This window comes from Nerophis ophidion, linkage group LG10, assembly GCF_033978795.1.
Source record: "Nerophis ophidion isolate RoL-2023_Sa linkage group LG10, RoL_Noph_v1.0, whole genome shotgun sequence".
NCBI classification, from domain to species: Eukaryota; Metazoa; Chordata; class Actinopteri; order Syngnathiformes; family Syngnathidae; genus Nerophis; species Nerophis ophidion.
The window spans coordinates 44461266-44480221 of NC_084620.1; the positions used below are offsets into that span (position 1 = coordinate 44461266).

Genomic DNA, 18956 nt, shown 5'->3' on the forward strand with positions numbered 1-18956 from the left:
CTGGAATTTTAATTTTCCTGAAGGAACTCTCCTGAAGGAATCAATAAAGTACTCTCTATCTATCTATCTATCTATCTATCTATCTATCTATCTATCTATCTATCTATCTATCTATCTATCTTTCTATCTATCCATCTATCCATCTATCCATCTATCTATCTATCTATCTATCTATCTATCTATCTATCTATCTATCTATCTATCTATCTATCTATCTATCTATCTATCTATCTATCTATCTATCTATCTATTTAGAAAGTGCAGTGCACAACTGCTCACACAACAGCTGTAGATAACCACGCCCCCAACCGCGCCCCCTGCACCAACCCCCCCCCCCCCCCCCCCCCCCCCCACCTCCCGAAATCCGAGGTCTCAAGGTTGGCAAGTATGGGAATAATGAATTAATGAATACTGCGCATAGGCACAAGCAGCGGTCAGTTCTCATGGATGACGTGCGTCAAGTCACAAGTATCCACTTGGATACATTTACCTTCAAAATAAAAGCATTTTTACATAGGATTAACGAGAATTGAAGCCTGCACTATATGTGGGTTGAATCTATTTCCGTTTAACGTAATTATATTGACTGTTAAAAACATCTTAATAAATTAAACGTTTACTGTCATGTCTAAGACACCCACAGCGGAGGAATAGCGGGGTTTTTATTTTGATAGTCATAAAGGAAAGTAGGCACAGGTTTCGTTCCATCACAGACGGACGGGATGAGAGAGAGGGCGGGCAGTGCGGTCCAGCCAAAGCCGCTGACGCCACTCGAACAACAGGACCGAAGAAACTGCCTGTTTTTTTCTCCAGTCCGGCGGTGGCAGCGGCGCACTTTGACGCTTCAACAGCCTTGGGGGTTTATTTAAAAAAAGACAAGCTGTTGGGAGTGCCATGAAAACAGAAGATTAAAGACAAATACAACTGGCGGCTAACAAAAACAACAAGGGGAGTGAAAGAGAGGGGAAAGTAGAGCAAGAGAGGGGATATATTTTCTCTAAAAGGTGAGTTTTTGGATGAATAAATCCACTTAATGATGTTTTATCTCAGGCGTGTGCCAGAATCAAAACACCTGTGTCTAGGTTTAAGGCAGTTCATTGAAACATAATCTCGTGTGGACAACAAGCTAGCCAACCAGTATCCCGTTTGTACCACTTTTATTTATGTGTAACTGTAACATTTGATGAAATATAGAATAGTTTTTGTTGACATAGTTAAAATAAGTGTCAGCTCTCGTGTTGGCACTGCAGCGTTTCCAACCCGAAGTAATGGCTTCGTCATTACATTAAGCTAGCTGCTCTTATACCAGCTCCATCAGCAGGCCAGTATTCAAAACATCATGTAAAAATAGGCGAGATGTTAAGACATTTTTGTTGTGTTGTTTTTATTTTGCTCGGCTAAAATGTGGTTATCCGTAGTCGTTGAGTGTATTGAGCGTAATCACTGCATGCGCACTGGATGGATGCGGCGAAGTGGGACCGCCCTGTTAGGCCGCAAGCATCACTGTTATCATGGACTTCCTGCTGTTATTATTGTTTTTTTTTAAGTCACATTTAACCCCCCCACCCCCGACCTTTTTGGAATTTTTGATGGCCAGTTTGGTTAATTTATTTGTGTACTATGTTAAAGGCCTACTGAAACCCACTACTACCCACCACACAGTCTGATAGTTTATGTATATATCTATGATGAAATACTAACATTGCAACACATGCCAATACGGCCTTTTTAGTTTACTAAATTTTAAATTTCCCGGGAGTTTTTTCTTGAAAACGTCGCGAAATGATGACATGTACGCTTGACGTCACGGGCTGTTAGGAAATATGAGCGCTGCGCACACACAGTTAAAAGTCGTCTGCTTTAACCGCATAATTACACAGTATTTTGGAGATCTGTGTTGCTGAATCCTTTGCAATTTGTTCAATTAATATTGGAGAAGTCAAAGTAAAAAGATGGAGTTGGGAAACTTTAGCCTTTAGCCGGACAAACACACGGTGATTCCTTGTTTAAAATTCACGGAGGTGAAACTTTACTATGGATCACAGCGAACATGGATCCCGACCGATTGTCAACCAGCAGGTTTCGGTGAGAAAATTGTGGTAAAAAGTCGATTCTTACCAGAGATCAGCTGAGCTTTTGCCACCCATAAAGCTAACGTCGACTTCCCTGAGACACTGCGCGTCAACACACCCGTGGACACACACCTCCGACTATCAGGTACTATTTAATCTCACTAAAACACTAGCAACACAATAGAAAGATAAGGGATTTCCCAGAATTATCCTAGTAAATGTGTCTAAAAACATCTGAATCTGTCCCAATGCAATCGCGTTTAAAAAAAAAAAAAAATGTAACTTGTTTTTTTCAGGGCTTTTCTGTTAGCAAGCAAAAGTTGCGAACTTTATCGTGGATGTTCTCTACTAAATCCTTTCAGCAAAAATATGGCAACATCGCGAAATGATCAAGTATGACACATAGAATGGACCTGCTATCCCCGTTTAAATAAGACAATTTCATTTCAGTAGGCCTTTAATATTGGTTAATACGCTAACCTTACATAACCAAAGTGTTATTCTAATAAAAAAATGTCTGATTCATCTGTTCCAGGGTCAAAGTATGGCCACCAGCCAGACTGAATTAACTGTTTAAGAAACATTTTCAGCTCCACATGAGCAAAAGCACTTTTGGCAATTGAGGCGGGGGGAAACCCAAATGCTGCCCACACGCAAGGTATGGGTATCGTTTAGAGTTTAACCAGTAGTAGTACAAGATCGATACTAGGAAAAAGGTGCTGGTGCTTGAACAGTGCCTGAACCAAAAACTTGCAAAAAACAATCAAATGTCATTGTTATGGAATTTCAGATTGACTAGACTAGTTATTGAAATACTAACATCATAAAGATTAATTAATGTGAGTATAAATGTTGTCTATCTGTGTTGGCCCTGCGATGAGGTGGCGACTTGTCCAGGGTGTACGCTGCCTTCCGCCCGAATGCAGCTGAGATAAGCTCCAGCGACCCCCCCGCAACCCCAAAAGGAACAAGCGGAAGAAAATAGATGGATGGATGAATGCAGATTAAATGTTAAATACACATTAAAAAGTAGGACATACAATCAACAAAACATTTTCATAATTATTGCAGCAATACAGTACAAAGAGACCGTGCAAAAAGTGACTTTTGTGATGTAATATTGATGCTCATAATTCCGTTTGTTCCTGAATGCAACCTTGCCATTGGTGGATAGTGACAAAAGACCTGTGTTGGGTTGTTAAAAACGTAACCTGACATTACTTACCATACCTTATGTGTACAATTCCTTGAATCATAAGAATATCACCACCATAAACTTGTTGCCGGTGGCTGAGACTGCATTGATTTAGCACCAAAATTAAGCAATGCTCAGTGATGTTGACGGGTTTTCAATGGAGTGAGCACCTGGAACCCACAGGTGGTCATTTAAGTGGGTCCTGGGAAAGTTCTGTGTTTACCCACTTAAAGGGACTGTTTGCAACCTAATAGCAGATGCCCAGAGGGCGCTAACTTTCCAATGTGTTTCACAATAATTATTTCCTGCCCTCATTTGGCGTTGAGCACGTGATGAAGTAACTACGCCCGAATGTAACATAAAATAATCTTTGGGCACCTCACCACTCGAATACGTTTACGGCTCAGGAGCTACGATCCGATTAAAAATCGATTACTGATGCATCTTTCAGTAATTCTGATTCTGATTTATGTATTTTAATTACGGCTGGGCGATATGGATGAAAAAGTATATCTCGATATATTTTTTCTTAAACTCTATATTCGAAGTATATCTCGACAGCGAAAATATTCCTATAAAGATATTCATTTTTGACCAATATTCCCTGAAATTGAAGTGAATGACAACTGCAGTATAAACAATCAGTGGCACTTTTTTTTAACCCACTTATTCAAGATGAGTATTTACAGCACAGAATATAAACAGTTTAATTAGCACAGAATTACATAACATAAATAAAATAGAAAAAATATTTCCCCGTAAAATAAATAACATAGCTGTACAAATAATACAACATGTATCAAACTCAGATAAAAAATACATTTGCAGGCAGGCACTTTTTAATTCCCAGTCAACGAAGTAACAAACACACACGTACGGTTCTGTGGTCCAACTAGAAGTGGTCCGCGCAAAGTAAGTTTTGTGCGGCTATGATCCTCCTCACTTCGTCATACATTTCGCTTGAAATTTCTCTTTTCTCCTCTCGGACTTTTGTCGTCATTTGGGATGTCAGTTGTGTTTTCCCTTCCTGGTTCCATGACCTGCCCTTTCTTGCCTCTGATAGGCCCGTAATGTAAATTTGCCTTACTCTTAACCAATTGTGACTCATCATAGTAAACGAACCAATCATGGATGTTCTTATATGTAAACTAACCAATCATTGATCTATTCCGTATATGTTGTCCCCTGCCTGTGGAGTTGCACTCGTCCACTTCTTTCTCTTCTCCCTCTCAATTTTTTTGTAGCATGTAGCTTAGCTAACCTCTACATGGGTCTAAAAATAGCTAAGCTACTGAAGTTGCTACTTTCCCGAGCGCGGCGCACACTGCTGCTCACAGGGATCTCTCAATGAGGTGTTTTGCTGCAGTGAGCCAAATGTTAGAACTGTCAGCATTACTTAATTTACAATAAATAGATCGATAATTGGTATTTACTAATCGATTATGTAATCCTCCATGTCTGAGTTGTGATGCATCTAAAAATTTATTTTTTACCCCACCTCTCGTGACAACTTATAAGCCTGAACGCCAGACAAATTTTTCGGACCAAATTAAATTTTTACGCAATAGAATCAGTAACTGTGAAAAATATAGACACTTTAAAATATACATTTCTTTTTAATTCTTATATTCCTATTTTTGTAAAAAAGTAACTTTAAACTTTTTTGGTGATGACATTGTATAATATTGTTGTAATTACCTCTCGTGACAACTTATAAGCCTGAACGCCAGACAAATTTTTCGGACCAAATTAAATTTTTACTCAATAGAATCAGTAATTGTAAAAAATATAGACACTTTAAAATATACATTTATTTTTAGTTCTTATATTCCTATTTTTGTAAGAAAGTAACATTAAACTTATTTGGTGATGACATGGTATAATATTGTTGTAATTAATTGATGTATTAATTTATGTGAATAATGTATCTGAATAATAAACACAACTCCAAGTCTGAAAAAACAATGGTCACAGGGGCATGACATACAACATAATAAACTGCATTTGAAACATAAATAGCATTTCAAAACAAAATAACCCAAAGTAAATTCCTAAACTTCAACTGAAAACAAGTAAATGATAAATAAATGGGTTGTACTTGTATAGGGCTTTTCTACCTTCAAGGTACTCAAAGCGCTTTGACATTACTTCCGCATTTACCCATTCACACACCAAAAATTTCAATACAAGTTCTGATTTTACCATGTTAACAAAATAATCATCATAGTAGATGTGCCTGCTTTATTGTAAGTACTGCAAATGTTGCTGTACATGAAAGTGGCATCTGAAAATTGCAGACATTTGTATGTGGTGATGAACCACACCTTGAGACAAAACTCGTTTTACTACGACTGTATAGAAACACTGCAAGTTAGATCCATTGATCAGTGTTCTTCGCCACAAGGCTGCCCAACACAAATTCCTGCAAGTCGAAATTTCCTTTCGTTCTTGTTCCTCTCCGATGTTTAGTTTGTTGTAATAGAAATACACAAGAAACTAGCAATAAACAAGGCGTCTAGCGTTCTGTGATGGCAGTGCTGTGTTCAAAAAAACAAGTTTTAGTAAGGCCACTGTTCAACCAATCAACGTTTTTAATTATTTTGCATTTGTCAGCGGATTCCGTTTTTTTTATTACTAATGCGTCCGCGTTAATTTCGTGAACACAGAAGTCATATGCCTTACTTTTTTGTTGAGTTTAGTGATTATTGATTAGATGTGGTGTGTTGTCAGGGCCAACAAGGCCGATTTAGGCCTAACCTAAATAATGATCATAAATTAACAAAAGTTCATTTTATTTTGAATTTACTTTCAATAAACCTATAAAAAATATTCATCATACTGCCCTTATGTCATATTAGGCTCCAGTGTTGCTTGTTTTCACGTCTATCCGATCAGAATTCCACTACCTTGTTGCATGTGCTGTCTGAATTCTGCCGGAGGCCTTCTGAATCAACATAAGCGGCGGATGTGCAGTGTACACGAGCAGAGGACATTCAGTTGACAGATGGTTGCCATAGCCAGTCAGATCATAAGTTGTTGACAGTAGACTTTCTAGGTTGTCTTAATTGTGACTGTGATTGAATACTCGCATGTCACTCCCAAGTGAGTATCCAATCGCAAGTTGTGATTTTCGAAAGCAGGAAGTGGCACCGGAGCCATAGTGGCTAGCAGAGAAATCACTGGTTCCCACCCTTTTTTAACCCACAAAGAAGGGAAGAGCAAAATGTTGATTAAATGACAGATATACAGTATATTTGCCAGACCATTTTCAAGAAGGATATTTAATGAGACACTACATTCTGTGAGACGAGGTGGGCCAACCCCGGAAGCTAGTTAAATTGTCTCGGCTGGGGTTTGTCCGACAGTTCCACTCGAATCAACCAATTACGAGCGGTACCACTGGCTTATACGTCATCGGGTGGATTCTAGAAATTGTGAATTAAAAATTGTATTATTTTAAATTTTTTGTTTAATATGAATTTGCATGCACGCTGCGCGGCTCAATAATACAATTTATTTTATCAATTTTTATATTTTCATAATCGTGAGGAGTCTTAATGTAAATCAAAATTACAATTTTATTAATTGTCCAGTCCTACCTGATAGTTAGCACATAGTATGAAGGAAAAGGCAGGATGTAATTTTATCGCTTTGGTGATTGCAATTTGATTCCTCTATTCTCTTTGGCTTTTTTATATTACAGGCCCTGAATTTTTACTTTTTAAGGTCAAGACAATAGTTGCCTTAAAGGAGGCTCATATTTTAGGGCACCAAGGCAAGTTAGAAGGGCACCAAGGCAAACATTATTTTCTTTCCAGGCATGGGCTCCAAAGCATGCATGGATTCATATACAGCTTTTTTTATTCATAATTAATATACATTTTTCAGCTTTATGTCATTTCATGATACCTTTACCTTTATTTTTACCTTTTGTTAGAGGAAAGTATTTTTTATTTTTTTTAGTTATGTACATGCAGATACTGTATCAGGACAGATCCATTAAGAGAATAAGCAGAAATATGTTGTATAGGAATTAACTATACACAATAAAACATTAACAACATTTCTTGCCAAATGTTTTTTAAAGTAATACCTTTGTGACATGAAAAAAACACAAGTAATGGAAAAAAAAACATGGCGTTTTCTTTTTGAAATCAAAATAAAACACAAAGCAGTTTGGCTAATGACAATAAAGTCTAATAAACAAGATGTGTTCTTCTCGAACACCTCTTTGTTGTTCAGTACAACAGTTTGGCCAACAAAAAAAAAAACAGTAGTGACAGCTAGGGCTGGGCGATATGGCCTTTTGTTAATATGTCAATATTTTAAGGCCATATCGTGATACACGATATATCTCTCGATATGTTGCTTGTATCCTTGAATTAACACTTGATGCATATAATCACCGCAGTATGATGATTCTATGTGTCTATATTAAAACATTCTTCTTCATACTGCTTTAATATATGATCATTTTAAACTTTCATGCAGAGAGGGAAATCACAACTAATTCAATCGACCAAAACTGTATTTATTAAAGTTAAAGTACCAATGATTGTCACACACGCACTAGGTTTGGTGAAATTTGTCCAATGCATTTGACACATCCCCTTGATTACCCCCTGGGAAGTGAGGGGAGCACTGGGCAGCAGCCTTGCAGTGCCCGGGAATCATTTATGGTGATTTAACCCCCAATTCCAACCCTTGATCCTGAGTGCCAAGCAGGGAGGCAATGGGTCCTATTTTTTTTTATAGTCTTTGGTATGACTCGGCTGGGCTTTGAACTCCCAACCTACCGATCTCAGGGCGGACACTCTAACCAAGCAATGGCACAAACATTCATGTCATTTCAAAACAAAGTTTAGCTATGTGGTAGGTTACTACGGACGTTATTAAATTCTGTTGTTGACTATTTTTTTCATACGGTGTTGATGTGGAAATGTTTGTCTCGGCATTTTGTTGGTGTGGCACCGAATGGAGATGTTGACATGCGGAGTAAGCGCTCTTCATTCTCTAGCAAGTGACTTTTCAAATGATGCTACATATTAGCAGTAATGTTACTTTTTGTAGCAACGTTTTTGACCCACACTTGACAAATTAAAGTTGTCTATTCGACATATTCCCACTTAAAGCCAAACCACCGCCAGATGATGGACCCCCTGCTGTTTTTCTTGGGAATTAATTATTCCTTCATTCGCACCTTCTTTCTCTCGTATTACCACTCGCATAGCTCCGCCTGAGGGATCAAAGGTCCGTATTATCGTTGCTTACGTTCAGCTAACGTTACCCATACTGCTACCTCTCTGCTCCACGAGGGCGTATGACGTTGTATGGGACGAATGTAAGAAGGTGCGCTTGGTGTCTGTGAGAAGGAGAGACAGGAAAGAGCGAGAAGAGCCTACAGTGTATCGCCAGCAGCTAAAAGCAACTGCGTGAGAACGTATACTCGAATATCACAATATAGTATTTTCTCTATTGCACAGAGACAAACCCGCAATGTATTGTGTATATCGATATATCACTCAGGCCTAGCGACTGCGTGTTTCCTCACCTCATTAACTCAGTCACACTCAGTCACAGCAGCTGATGGACGCTGTATTGTCAAAATGATAGCAACATCATATAGATTTTCTCCTTTGCTGTAAACTTTTAGTGTGGGCACAAGTGTCTCCAATATTGTCCACACCTGTCTCCATCTAACAGCAGTGCGCTCTTAAATACACGGCGGGATGCGAGGGAAAATGAATGTAGCGTCCCAGATGAGTTGGTGCTGCAAGGAATTCAGGGAATGCGTTCTTTTGTGTTTATGTTGTGTTGCAATACAAATGTTCTATCCATCCATCCATTTCTACAATACAAATGTTCTACCGAAATGTAATTGTCGTTGTTGTTTAGTGTGGTCTCACTATATGGTACAGATTTATGACAGTGTTTGCGTTGTTTATACGGCCACACTTAGTGTGACATATAGGTCTGTTGACTAATTATACTCCAAGGGGATACCCTCGAAGTAGGGCTGGGCGATATTGCCTTTTTTTAATACCGCGATATTTTTAGGCCATATCGCGATATACGATATATTTTTCGGTATTTTGCCTTAGCCTTGAATGAACACTGGATTCATATAATCACAGCAGTATGGTGATTCTATGTGTCTACATTAAAACATTCTTGTTCATACTGCACTAACATATGCTACTTTTAAACTTTCATGCAGAGAAGGAAATCACAACTAAGTGAATTTACCAAAACTGTATTTATTAGTTATTAGTAGGTGACTTTTCAAATGATGCTACATATTAGCAGTAATGCTACTTTTTGTAGCAACGCTTGTGCCCCACACATGACAAATTAAAGTTGTCTATTCGACATATTCCCGCTTGAAGCCGAACCACCGCCAGACGATGTACCCCGTGCTGTTTTTCTTGTGAATTACTTCTTCCTTCATTTGTTACGAGATTCGCACCTTCTTTCTCTCGCAACAACCCGCTAGCATCACAGTTAACGTTAGCCACGCCGCTACCTCTCTGCTGAGCGAGGGCGTATACGTATGTGACATATGACGTGACAGTATGAAAGAATGTGCGCCTGCTTGTCTGTGAGAAGGAGACACAGGAAAGAGCGAGGAGAGCCTGTAGTGTAATGCCCGCAGCCAAAAACAACTGCGTGAGAACGTCTACTCAAATATTACGATATAGTAATTTTCTATATCGCACAGAGACAAACCCGTGATATATCGCGTATATCGATATATCGCCCAGCCCTACCTCGAAGCAAAATTAACGTTGTTAGTTCGTCATGAGTAATAAACCATACGACGTTAGTGCACATGCGCCTGAGTTTGTGTTATCTAACATGTATGAATAAATGAAAGGGTTTCAGTATTTTATAAAGGAGACTGTATGACGCAACATCTGGAATGTTATCGCAAATTATCATTATGCCGTTGACCATTACAACCCTCATCCGTTACCAAGAAAAAAGTCAAGGGCAGTCACGGTAAGTTGTTGCCGCAAATGTTGGTACATTTTTATGGGCATTACGGCAAATAAGAGGGCGGTCGCGGTAATTGGCGTGGTTAAATTCGAGCCCTGGTATTACTGTTTCTGACATGAAAAGTTTGGAATACAGAGTTGACCGAGCATTTCTCCTCCTTCAGAAGTAGCATCACAGCCTGTATTTTGTCCATTGTACAAGATACTAACATCATTTACCTGTCTGGTTGCAAATATGAAAATATCCTGCTGAGCTGCTCACTTTGGCACAGGTGGATAAATCTACTGTTACTGTACTGAAACATTTGTTGTTGTTCTGTAAAAGCAGCACCGGAATGGAATGGAGGTTACAAAGTCAAACTGGCAATTTACCGTCTTTTTAGAGTTTAAGTTAAAGTACCAATGATTGTCACACACACACAGTAGGTGTGGTGAAATTATTCTCTGCATTTGACCCATCACCCTTGATCACCCTCTGGGAGGTGAAGGGAGCAGTGAGCAGCAGTTGTGGCCGCCCTCGGGAATCATTTTTGATGATTTAACCCCCAATTCCAACCTTTGATGCTGAGTGTCAAGCTGGGAGGTAATGGGTCCCATTTTTATAGTCTTTGGTATGACTCGGCCGGGGTTTGAACTCCCAAATTACCGATCTCAGAGTGAACACATTTTAGTTAGTATCAGAGCTGCGACAGCGCTTTTAAACTGCCATAAAAGTCCAATTTTTCCCTCCTCTTTTTTACCTGTTTGTGACAAGCACTGGTCATACTGGTATATGCAGTCAAACTTGTCATTTTGCACTTCTTTATTATCAGAAATACTTTATTAATCCCCAAGGGGAAATTTAAATTTTCAGCACAATCCTATTCAAGATCAGACAAACATTACAGGTTCTTGAGATATTATCAGAGCCACATTGACACTTAATTTACACTCAAGTTGACTTTTATCCAATGTCATACATAGGTCACAAAGTGTAAAGTGTGACACTAATATCACTATCTAATTGCACAGTTGTGCTTGGCAAAAGTCCACCCAGGTGTAGCTGTTTCCCTCCGACTTGGGCCTCTGTATAAAATACACAGAGGGAAATATGAAAAATCTACCGTCAACCTTATTTGTGTTCCTCCTTAGCAGACATGGCAGATGCAGAGCTGGATTTCCAGACTGGCGATGCCGGGGCATCCGCCACCTACCCCATGCAGTGCTCCGCCCTGCGCAAAAATGGCCATGTCGTGCTTAAAGGACGACCCTGCAAGATCGTTGAGATGTCCACCTCTAAGACAGGCAAGCACGGCCACGCTAAGGTTGGTAACAGGGGTAAAACCTCATATATGTGGCAAAAGGGTAGTGCTACAATCTCTGTTCCTGTGCAGGTCCACCTGGTCGGCATCGACATCTTCTCCGGGAAAAAGTATGAAGACATCTGTCCTTCTACCCACAACATGGACGTGCCCAACATCAAGAGAATGGACTACCAAGTAAGACTTTTTCAAAATCAACACAGCGTATGATTCAGGTTGGGCATCGTTTTCAATATGGCCAATACCGGTTCCGTTTCCGGTTACTAGTTCTGAATGCGGTTCCCAACGATTTTTGATTCCAATTTTTTTTTTCAAGAAGCTCGAGACAAAAATGTAGTATGAATTCCTCACAGGGCTATCAAACAGTATAAAATATAAATAAATTGAACTTCAATATTAATTTTATTACATTTCTTTCTACAGGACTACACTTTCACAAAAGATAATGATTTCCATAGAGATCATCCATGAGTGAAATCGTCCGCTACCGAGCACGTGTTTTGACAATACATTCTTACATTTATTTATGGTGAGTGCTCTTGACAGTGCAACAATATTGACACAATATTTAAACTCGTTCCTTATTCTGTTTTATTACACACATTCCCTGAATTTGTAAACACTAACAAAAATGACCAAAACACAATTTTGGGAAAGTTAAAATATCGATCTAATCAGGTAGATAGAGACTGAAGTAAAAAAAAATCTCTTGGATTGTGGTGTTTTTGTGTAGATCTAAGATACTGAAGGTTTGTTAAAAGAATAACAAGGAGATAGGGAGCTAAAAATATAAAAAACATCAATTATTGTGACCCAAATTTTTTATTGTATTTTATTTAACCAGGAAAAAAATCCCATTGAGATTAAAAACCTTTTTTTCAAGGGAGTCCTGGCCAAGAGGCACCAAAGTTACACATTAAAATGACAGGATGGACATCAAGTAAAACAGTTACAGATAACTGAGGCTCCTTCAAATGCTCGCAGGTTAGATTTAAAAGCATTTAAGGATAAAAAGTCAATCAGCTTCCAGTCTCTGGTTAACATGTTCCAAGCACAAAGAGCTGCATTGACAAAAGCTTTTTCCCAAGATCAGTGCGAGCAAAAGAGACAGAGAGCAACAGCTGGATCTCACAGCATAAGAGTCTGTACTTCAACGTACAAATGTAATCAGGCAATAATCCCAGAAGAGACTTGTAAATAAAAGTGTACCAATGACACTGTCTCCTAGTGGACAGAGAAGGCCATCCCACCTGAGAGTACAACAGTGGTGTGTCATGGCTCTACAGTTTGTGAGGAACCTCAAAGAAGCAAGGTAAACACAGTCCACCATCTGAAGACAGGAGCGAATAGCGTTCATATAAAAAAGATCACCATAATCTAGCACAGAGACAAGGCGCTTTTTTACACCAGAAGAAAAACATCTCTTATTGCAGAAGAAAAACCCTAATTTAAGTTTTAGTTTCTTCACCACTTGATCAATAAAATGTTTAAAAGAAAGGGAGTCATCAATGAAACCATCAATGTATTTATACTCATGCACCACTTCTATAATGTTCCTGGTAGTGTCTATAATATAGACACTACCGGGGGAGTTTGAGGCACCTTTTCTTGTTTGGAAGACAGCATAAGTTTTGTCTGGTTGACAACCACTTTTAAGTCAATAAGTGATTTCTGCACTGCAACAAAAGCTTTCTGCAGTGAATTAACAGATGATCCAGAGCAATAGATAATTGTATCATCAGCATAAAAATTCATTTTAGAGTCAGAGAAATGCTGTTGGAGATCATTGATGTACAAGATAAATAAGAGGGGCCCCTGAGGCACCTCTTTAAGAACAGTGACAAAATACGAACAAAGGCCCTTTTATTTAATACACTGGGTCCTGTTTTCTAAATAATTTGAAAACCAAGCGACAGGCATAATTACCATGATTTTGTTGAATGTGCTCAAAAAGTACTTATACACAATGAAATCTTTTAACCATATTTTATTACAATAAAATAACTACAATAGATACACACAATATGAAGAGTTCATGCACAACAACATACCTCCAGTTTCCTTGTTTTGATAGCTCAAATGTTTTTTTTGTGGAGCTTTTCATGAAACAGCCATCTTGCTGATGTTGGTTGCAATTTAATAACTTCTAACAACCAAAATGGTAGTCTCAATTCGAAAAATGCACATTTATTACAAGGGGGGAATTTAGATAAATTTGTACATATTTTGTAGCAAAACAAACACCTCCAAACAGTGGTTGTTTATTAAAACAGACTAACCCATGTGGTACCAGCCTGGCCCTAAAAATATGTGAAAACAGATCTGGTTTTAATTTATTCCATCGCTGTAATTAATTAATTTCATCTAAACAAACACCTTTTTGGGGGACCCCTGGGTTCATTGACGGCTGCATCCGAACATCATTACATTGACAGCTGAATCACAAGACAACTACAGCAAAGTAAACACACAATTCAGTTTGTGATTCGAGAGAGTAGTGGCCACTCAAGTATCCTGTAGATTATGTTCTAAAAATCGACTGATACGTTTTTTTCAGGGCTGATACCGATTAGTAGTAGTCAGGGAGGCCTATTACCGATATTTGGAGCCGATACTCATTTGCAGTAAAGGTTATTCAAACATAAACATCAATAAACAGCGGGACAATGCTTTTTTAATTTTTTTATTTGGGAGGAAACATTGGACCAGTAGCAATGTGATGTTTTATGCGACACTAATGTGGTTAATTTACAACCCCCGTTTTCATATGAGTTGGGAAATTGTGTTAGATGTAAATACAAACGGAATACAATGATTTGCAAATCATTTTCAACCCATATTCAGTTGAATATGCTACAAAGACAAAATATTTGATGTTCAAACTGATAAACTTTTTTTTTTTGCAAACAATCATTAACTTTAGAATTTGATGCCAGCAACACATGACAAAGAAGTTGGGAACGGTGGCAATAAATACTGAGAAAGTTTAGGAATGCTCATCAAAGACTTATTTGGAACATCCCACAGGTGTGCAGGCTTATTGGGAACAGGTGGGTGCCATTATTGGGTATAAAAGCAGCTTCCATGAAATGCTAAGTAATTTACAAAGAAGGATGGGGCAAGGGTCACCAATTTGTAAGCAAATTGTCGAACAGTTTTAGAACAACATTTCTCAACGAGATATTGCAAGGAATTTAGGGATTTTACCATCTACGTTCTGTAAAATCATTAAAAGGTTGAGAAAATCTGGAGAAATCACTGCACGTAAAAGATTATATTACGGACCGTTGATCCCTCAGGCGGTACTGCATCAAAAACCGACAGTGTGTAAAGGATGTCACCACATGGGCTCAGGAACACTTCATAAAACAACTGTCAGTAACTACAGTTGGTTGCTACATCTGTAAGTGCAATTTAAAACTCTGCTATGCAAAGCAAAACCCATTTACCAACAACACCATGGAACGCTGCCGGCTTCGCTGGGACCAAGCTCATCTAAGATGGACTGATGCAAAGTGGAAAAGTGTTCTGTGGTCTGACGAGTCCACATTTCAAATTATATTTGGAAACTGTGGACGTGGTGTCATCCGGACCAAAGAGGAAAATTACCATCCGGATTGTTATAGGCGCAAAGTTCAAAAGCCAGCATCTGTGATGGTATGGGGACGTATTAGTGCCCAAGGCATGGGTAACCTACACATCTGTGAAGGCACTATTAATGCTGGATGGTCCATACAGGTTTTGGAACAACATATGATGTCATCCAAGCAACGTTATCATGGACTCCTTATTTCAGCAAGACAATGCCAAGCCACGTGTTACAACAGCGTGGTTTCGTAGTAAAAGAGTGCGGGTACTTTCCTGGCCCGCCTGCAGTCCAGACCTGTCTCCCATCGAAAATGTGTGGCGCACATTATGAAGCGTAAAATACGACAGCGGAGACCCCGGACTGTTGAATGACTGAAGCTCTACATAAAACAAGAATGGGAAATAATTCCACTTTCAAAGCTTCAACAATTAGTTTCCTCAGTTCCCAAACGTTTATTGAGTGTTGTTAAAAGAAAAGGTGATGTAACACAGTGGTGAACATGCCCTTTCCCAACTACTTTGGCACGTGAAATTCTAAGTTAATTATTATTTGAAAAAAAAACAAGTTTATGAGTTTGAACATCAAATATCTTGTCTTTGTAGTCCATTCAACTGAATATGGGTTGAAAAGGATTTGCAAATCATTGTATTCCGTTTCTATTTACATCTAACACAATTTCCCAACTCATATGGAAACGAGGTTTGTAGTTTCAAAGAACATCCGGGGGGTTTCACAGACACCTTTACTAGGTGTGTTGAATTCTACAGGTCTGAGGAGCATCAAAAACTATAATTTCAAAATGTGACAAATCTCCTGGGAAAATTGGTAAAAATATCGGATGTGTCTACATCACAATAATTCACTGAAGGCATGCAAAACGACTTCAGGACGGCTTCGAAGCGATTCTGGACCACCATCTGCCACCTCAGGAAGGGGAAGCAGTGCACTGTCAACACCGTGTATGGTGAGGATGGTGTTATGCTGACCTCGACTGCAGATGTTGTGGATTGGTGGAGGGAATACTTCGAAGACCTCCTCAATCCCACCAACACGTTTTCCTATGAGAAAGCAGGGCCTAGGGAATCTGTGGTGGGCTCTCCTATTTCTGAGGCTGAGGTTGCAGAGGTAGTTAAAAAGCTCCTCGGCCGCCCGGAGTTCCGTGGGGCTATCTTGGTTGACAAGACTCTGCAACAACGCGTGGACATCGGGGACGGTGCGTCTGGATTGGCAGACCGGGGTGTTGGTAAGAAGGGGAACCGTAGGGTGTGTTCCCACTATCGTGGGATCACACTCCTCAGTCTTTCCGGTAAGGTCTTTTCAGGTGTACTGGAGAGGAGGCCTTGGATTCAGGAGGAACAGTGTGATTTTCGTCCTGGTCGTGGAACTGTGGACCAGCTCTATACTCTCGGCAGGGTCCTTGAGGGTGCATGGGGTTTGCCCAACCAGTCTATATGTGCTTTGTGGACTCGGAGAAGGCATTGGACCGTGTCCCCTAGAAAGTCCTGTGGAGAGTGCTCAGAGAATGTGGGGTATCGGACTGTCTGATTGTGGCGGTCCGCTCCCTGTATGATCAGTGTCAGAGCTTGGTCCGCATTGCCGGCAGTAAGTCAGACTCATTTCCAGTGAGGGTTGGACTGCGCCAGGGCTGCCCTTGTCATCAATTCTGTTCATAAATTTTATGGACAGAATTTTTAGGTGCAGCCAGGGCGTTAGGGGGATCTGGTTTGGTGGCTGCAGGATTAAGTCTATGCTTTTTGTAGATGTTGTGGTCCTGATGGCTTCAGGTGGCCAAGATCTTCAGCTCTCACTGGATCGGTTCGCAGCCGAGTGTGAAGCGACTGGGATGAGAATCAACACCTCCAAATCCGAGTCCATGGTTCTCGACTGGAAAAAGGTGGAATGCCATCTCCATGTTGTGGAAGATATCTTGCCCCATGTGGTGGAATTCAAGTACCTCGGAGTCTTGTTCACGAGTGAGGGAGGAGTGGATCGTGAGATCGGTGCAGCGTCTTTAGTAACGCAAACTCTGTATAGATCCGTTGTTGTGAAGAAGGAGCTGAGCCGGAAGGCAAAGCTCATGATTTACCGTCGATCTACGTTCCCATCCTCACCTATGGTCAGGGAGCTTTGGGTTATGACTAAAAGGACAAAATCATGGGTACAAGCGGTCAAAATGAATTTCCTCTGCCGCGTGGCGGGGCTCTCTCCCTTAGAGATAGGGTGAGAAGCTCTGTCATCCGGAAGGAGCTCAAAGTAAAGCCGCTACTCCTCCACATCAAGAGGAGCCAGATGAGATGGTTCGGGCATCTGGTTAGGATGCCACACAAACGCTTCCCTAGAGAGGTGTTTAGGGCCCATCCGACTGGTAGGGTCCCACGGGGAAGACCTAGGACAGGTTGGGAAGACTGTCTTCCGGCTGGCCTGGAAACACCTCGGAATCACCCGGGACGAGCTGGACAAAGTTGCTGGGGAGATCAAAGTCTGGGCTTCCCTGCTTAGGCTGCTGCCCCCGCGACCCGACTTCGGATAAGTGGAAGAAAATGGATTGATAAATGGATGGACAATAACTCTCCATCTTCTAAGTCTTGTACCATTTTATAACAGTCTATATATTTAATACATTATAAGCTTTCCTCATGAGGAACCGTGAATAATTTCCAACATTTGAATCAAATCAATTCTGGGCTCTGTCACGAAATTTATGGATGAAACATTTTTAAAGAATTTCTGCCTGGATGTTCCAGACAGTATTATTTTCTTCAGTTATACAGTATATTTGGTCCGTCAATATGTTTAGACAAAGTTAGTGATCTCTTTAGTCAACCTAATGTCCATCATTTGATGGAATAACGTAACATGACACTGCTACATTCCTTTGATGAGCCTTGATCGTTGCAGTAGCGAAACAAACTAAACGGAACCGGTAAGACGCGGGGAAAGAAATACAAAAATTAGATCCCACAGCAAAATACGTCAGTTTTCAAAGCTAAACATAGGAGATATTCCGTGTGCAAATGACCAACACTGCAAAAGAAAGTGAGAGGTGGGGGAAGGGGTGCGTAGTCGCATAAGGCAACTGGGCAAACGGACTTGTGCTTTAGCAGTGTTTATAACTTTTTACTTGACTAATTATTGACTTTTTAAATACTAAATACTGGTATCATATGTGTATGTATTTTATCTATTGATGTAGTTCTGTTGTATTCGTACAAAAAGAACAAAAAACAAGGATACCGTAAAAAGTGGCTAATACCGATGTACGTCAAAACGCCAAATATGAGCGCTGATAATTGGCCCAGCCAATAATCTGTTGATTTCTATTACCTACACAGGCTTTTTTTGCTCACAGAGCACTCAGATTCATCAGCACAGCGTCTCTTTTTGTGCCCGGTAGGCCAGAGAAGCACATACTCACTGATTTCATCAAAGTTCCTCATAATTGACACTTTCATTCAGTTACCAGCACAGCAAAACAGACAAAAAGCAAGCAAACCTGTGCGCTGATATCGGATGTCGTCATCAAACTGTGACGGTCCTGATGGATTTGTCAGGAAGAGAGTAGGGTACTTGTCGCTTTCTGAAGCAAAAGCGAATATTAAAAAGTGAAATGCGAAAGATAAGTCCTGCGACCCCAAAAGGGAATAAGCGGTAGAAAATGGATGGATGGATGCGAAAGATAAGTGTTTTTTGTGGATCATTTGATTTGACCTTTTGGCAGAGAATGGTGTAACGTACAACTTTATGGGTTTTGCCGCATGAACTCCTCATACACCCTCTTGGCAGAAGAAACGTTAAATACTGTTG

The 18956-nt window shown here is 39.9% G+C and overlaps 1 protein-coding gene across 2 annotated transcripts in view; it reads left to right on the forward strand.

Moving 5' to 3' along the window:
- Positions 1-702: 702 nt before the first annotated feature.
- LOC133560866 (eukaryotic translation initiation factor 5A-1) overlaps positions 703-18956 on the forward strand; it is a 32381-nt gene continuing 14127 nt past the window's right edge. The window contains exons 1-3 of one of the 2 annotated variants that reach the window (XM_061913876.1): positions 703-1004; positions 11394-11566; positions 11636-11740. In XM_061913876.1, the coding sequence (XP_061769860.1) occupies positions 11399-11566; positions 11636-11740 (273 nt within the window). In that variant the 5' untranslated portion in view covers positions 703-1004; positions 11394-11398. The remainder of the gene's footprint in view (positions 1005-11393; positions 11567-11635; positions 11741-18956) is intronic. The other variant, XM_061913877.1, reaches the window with a different exon arrangement.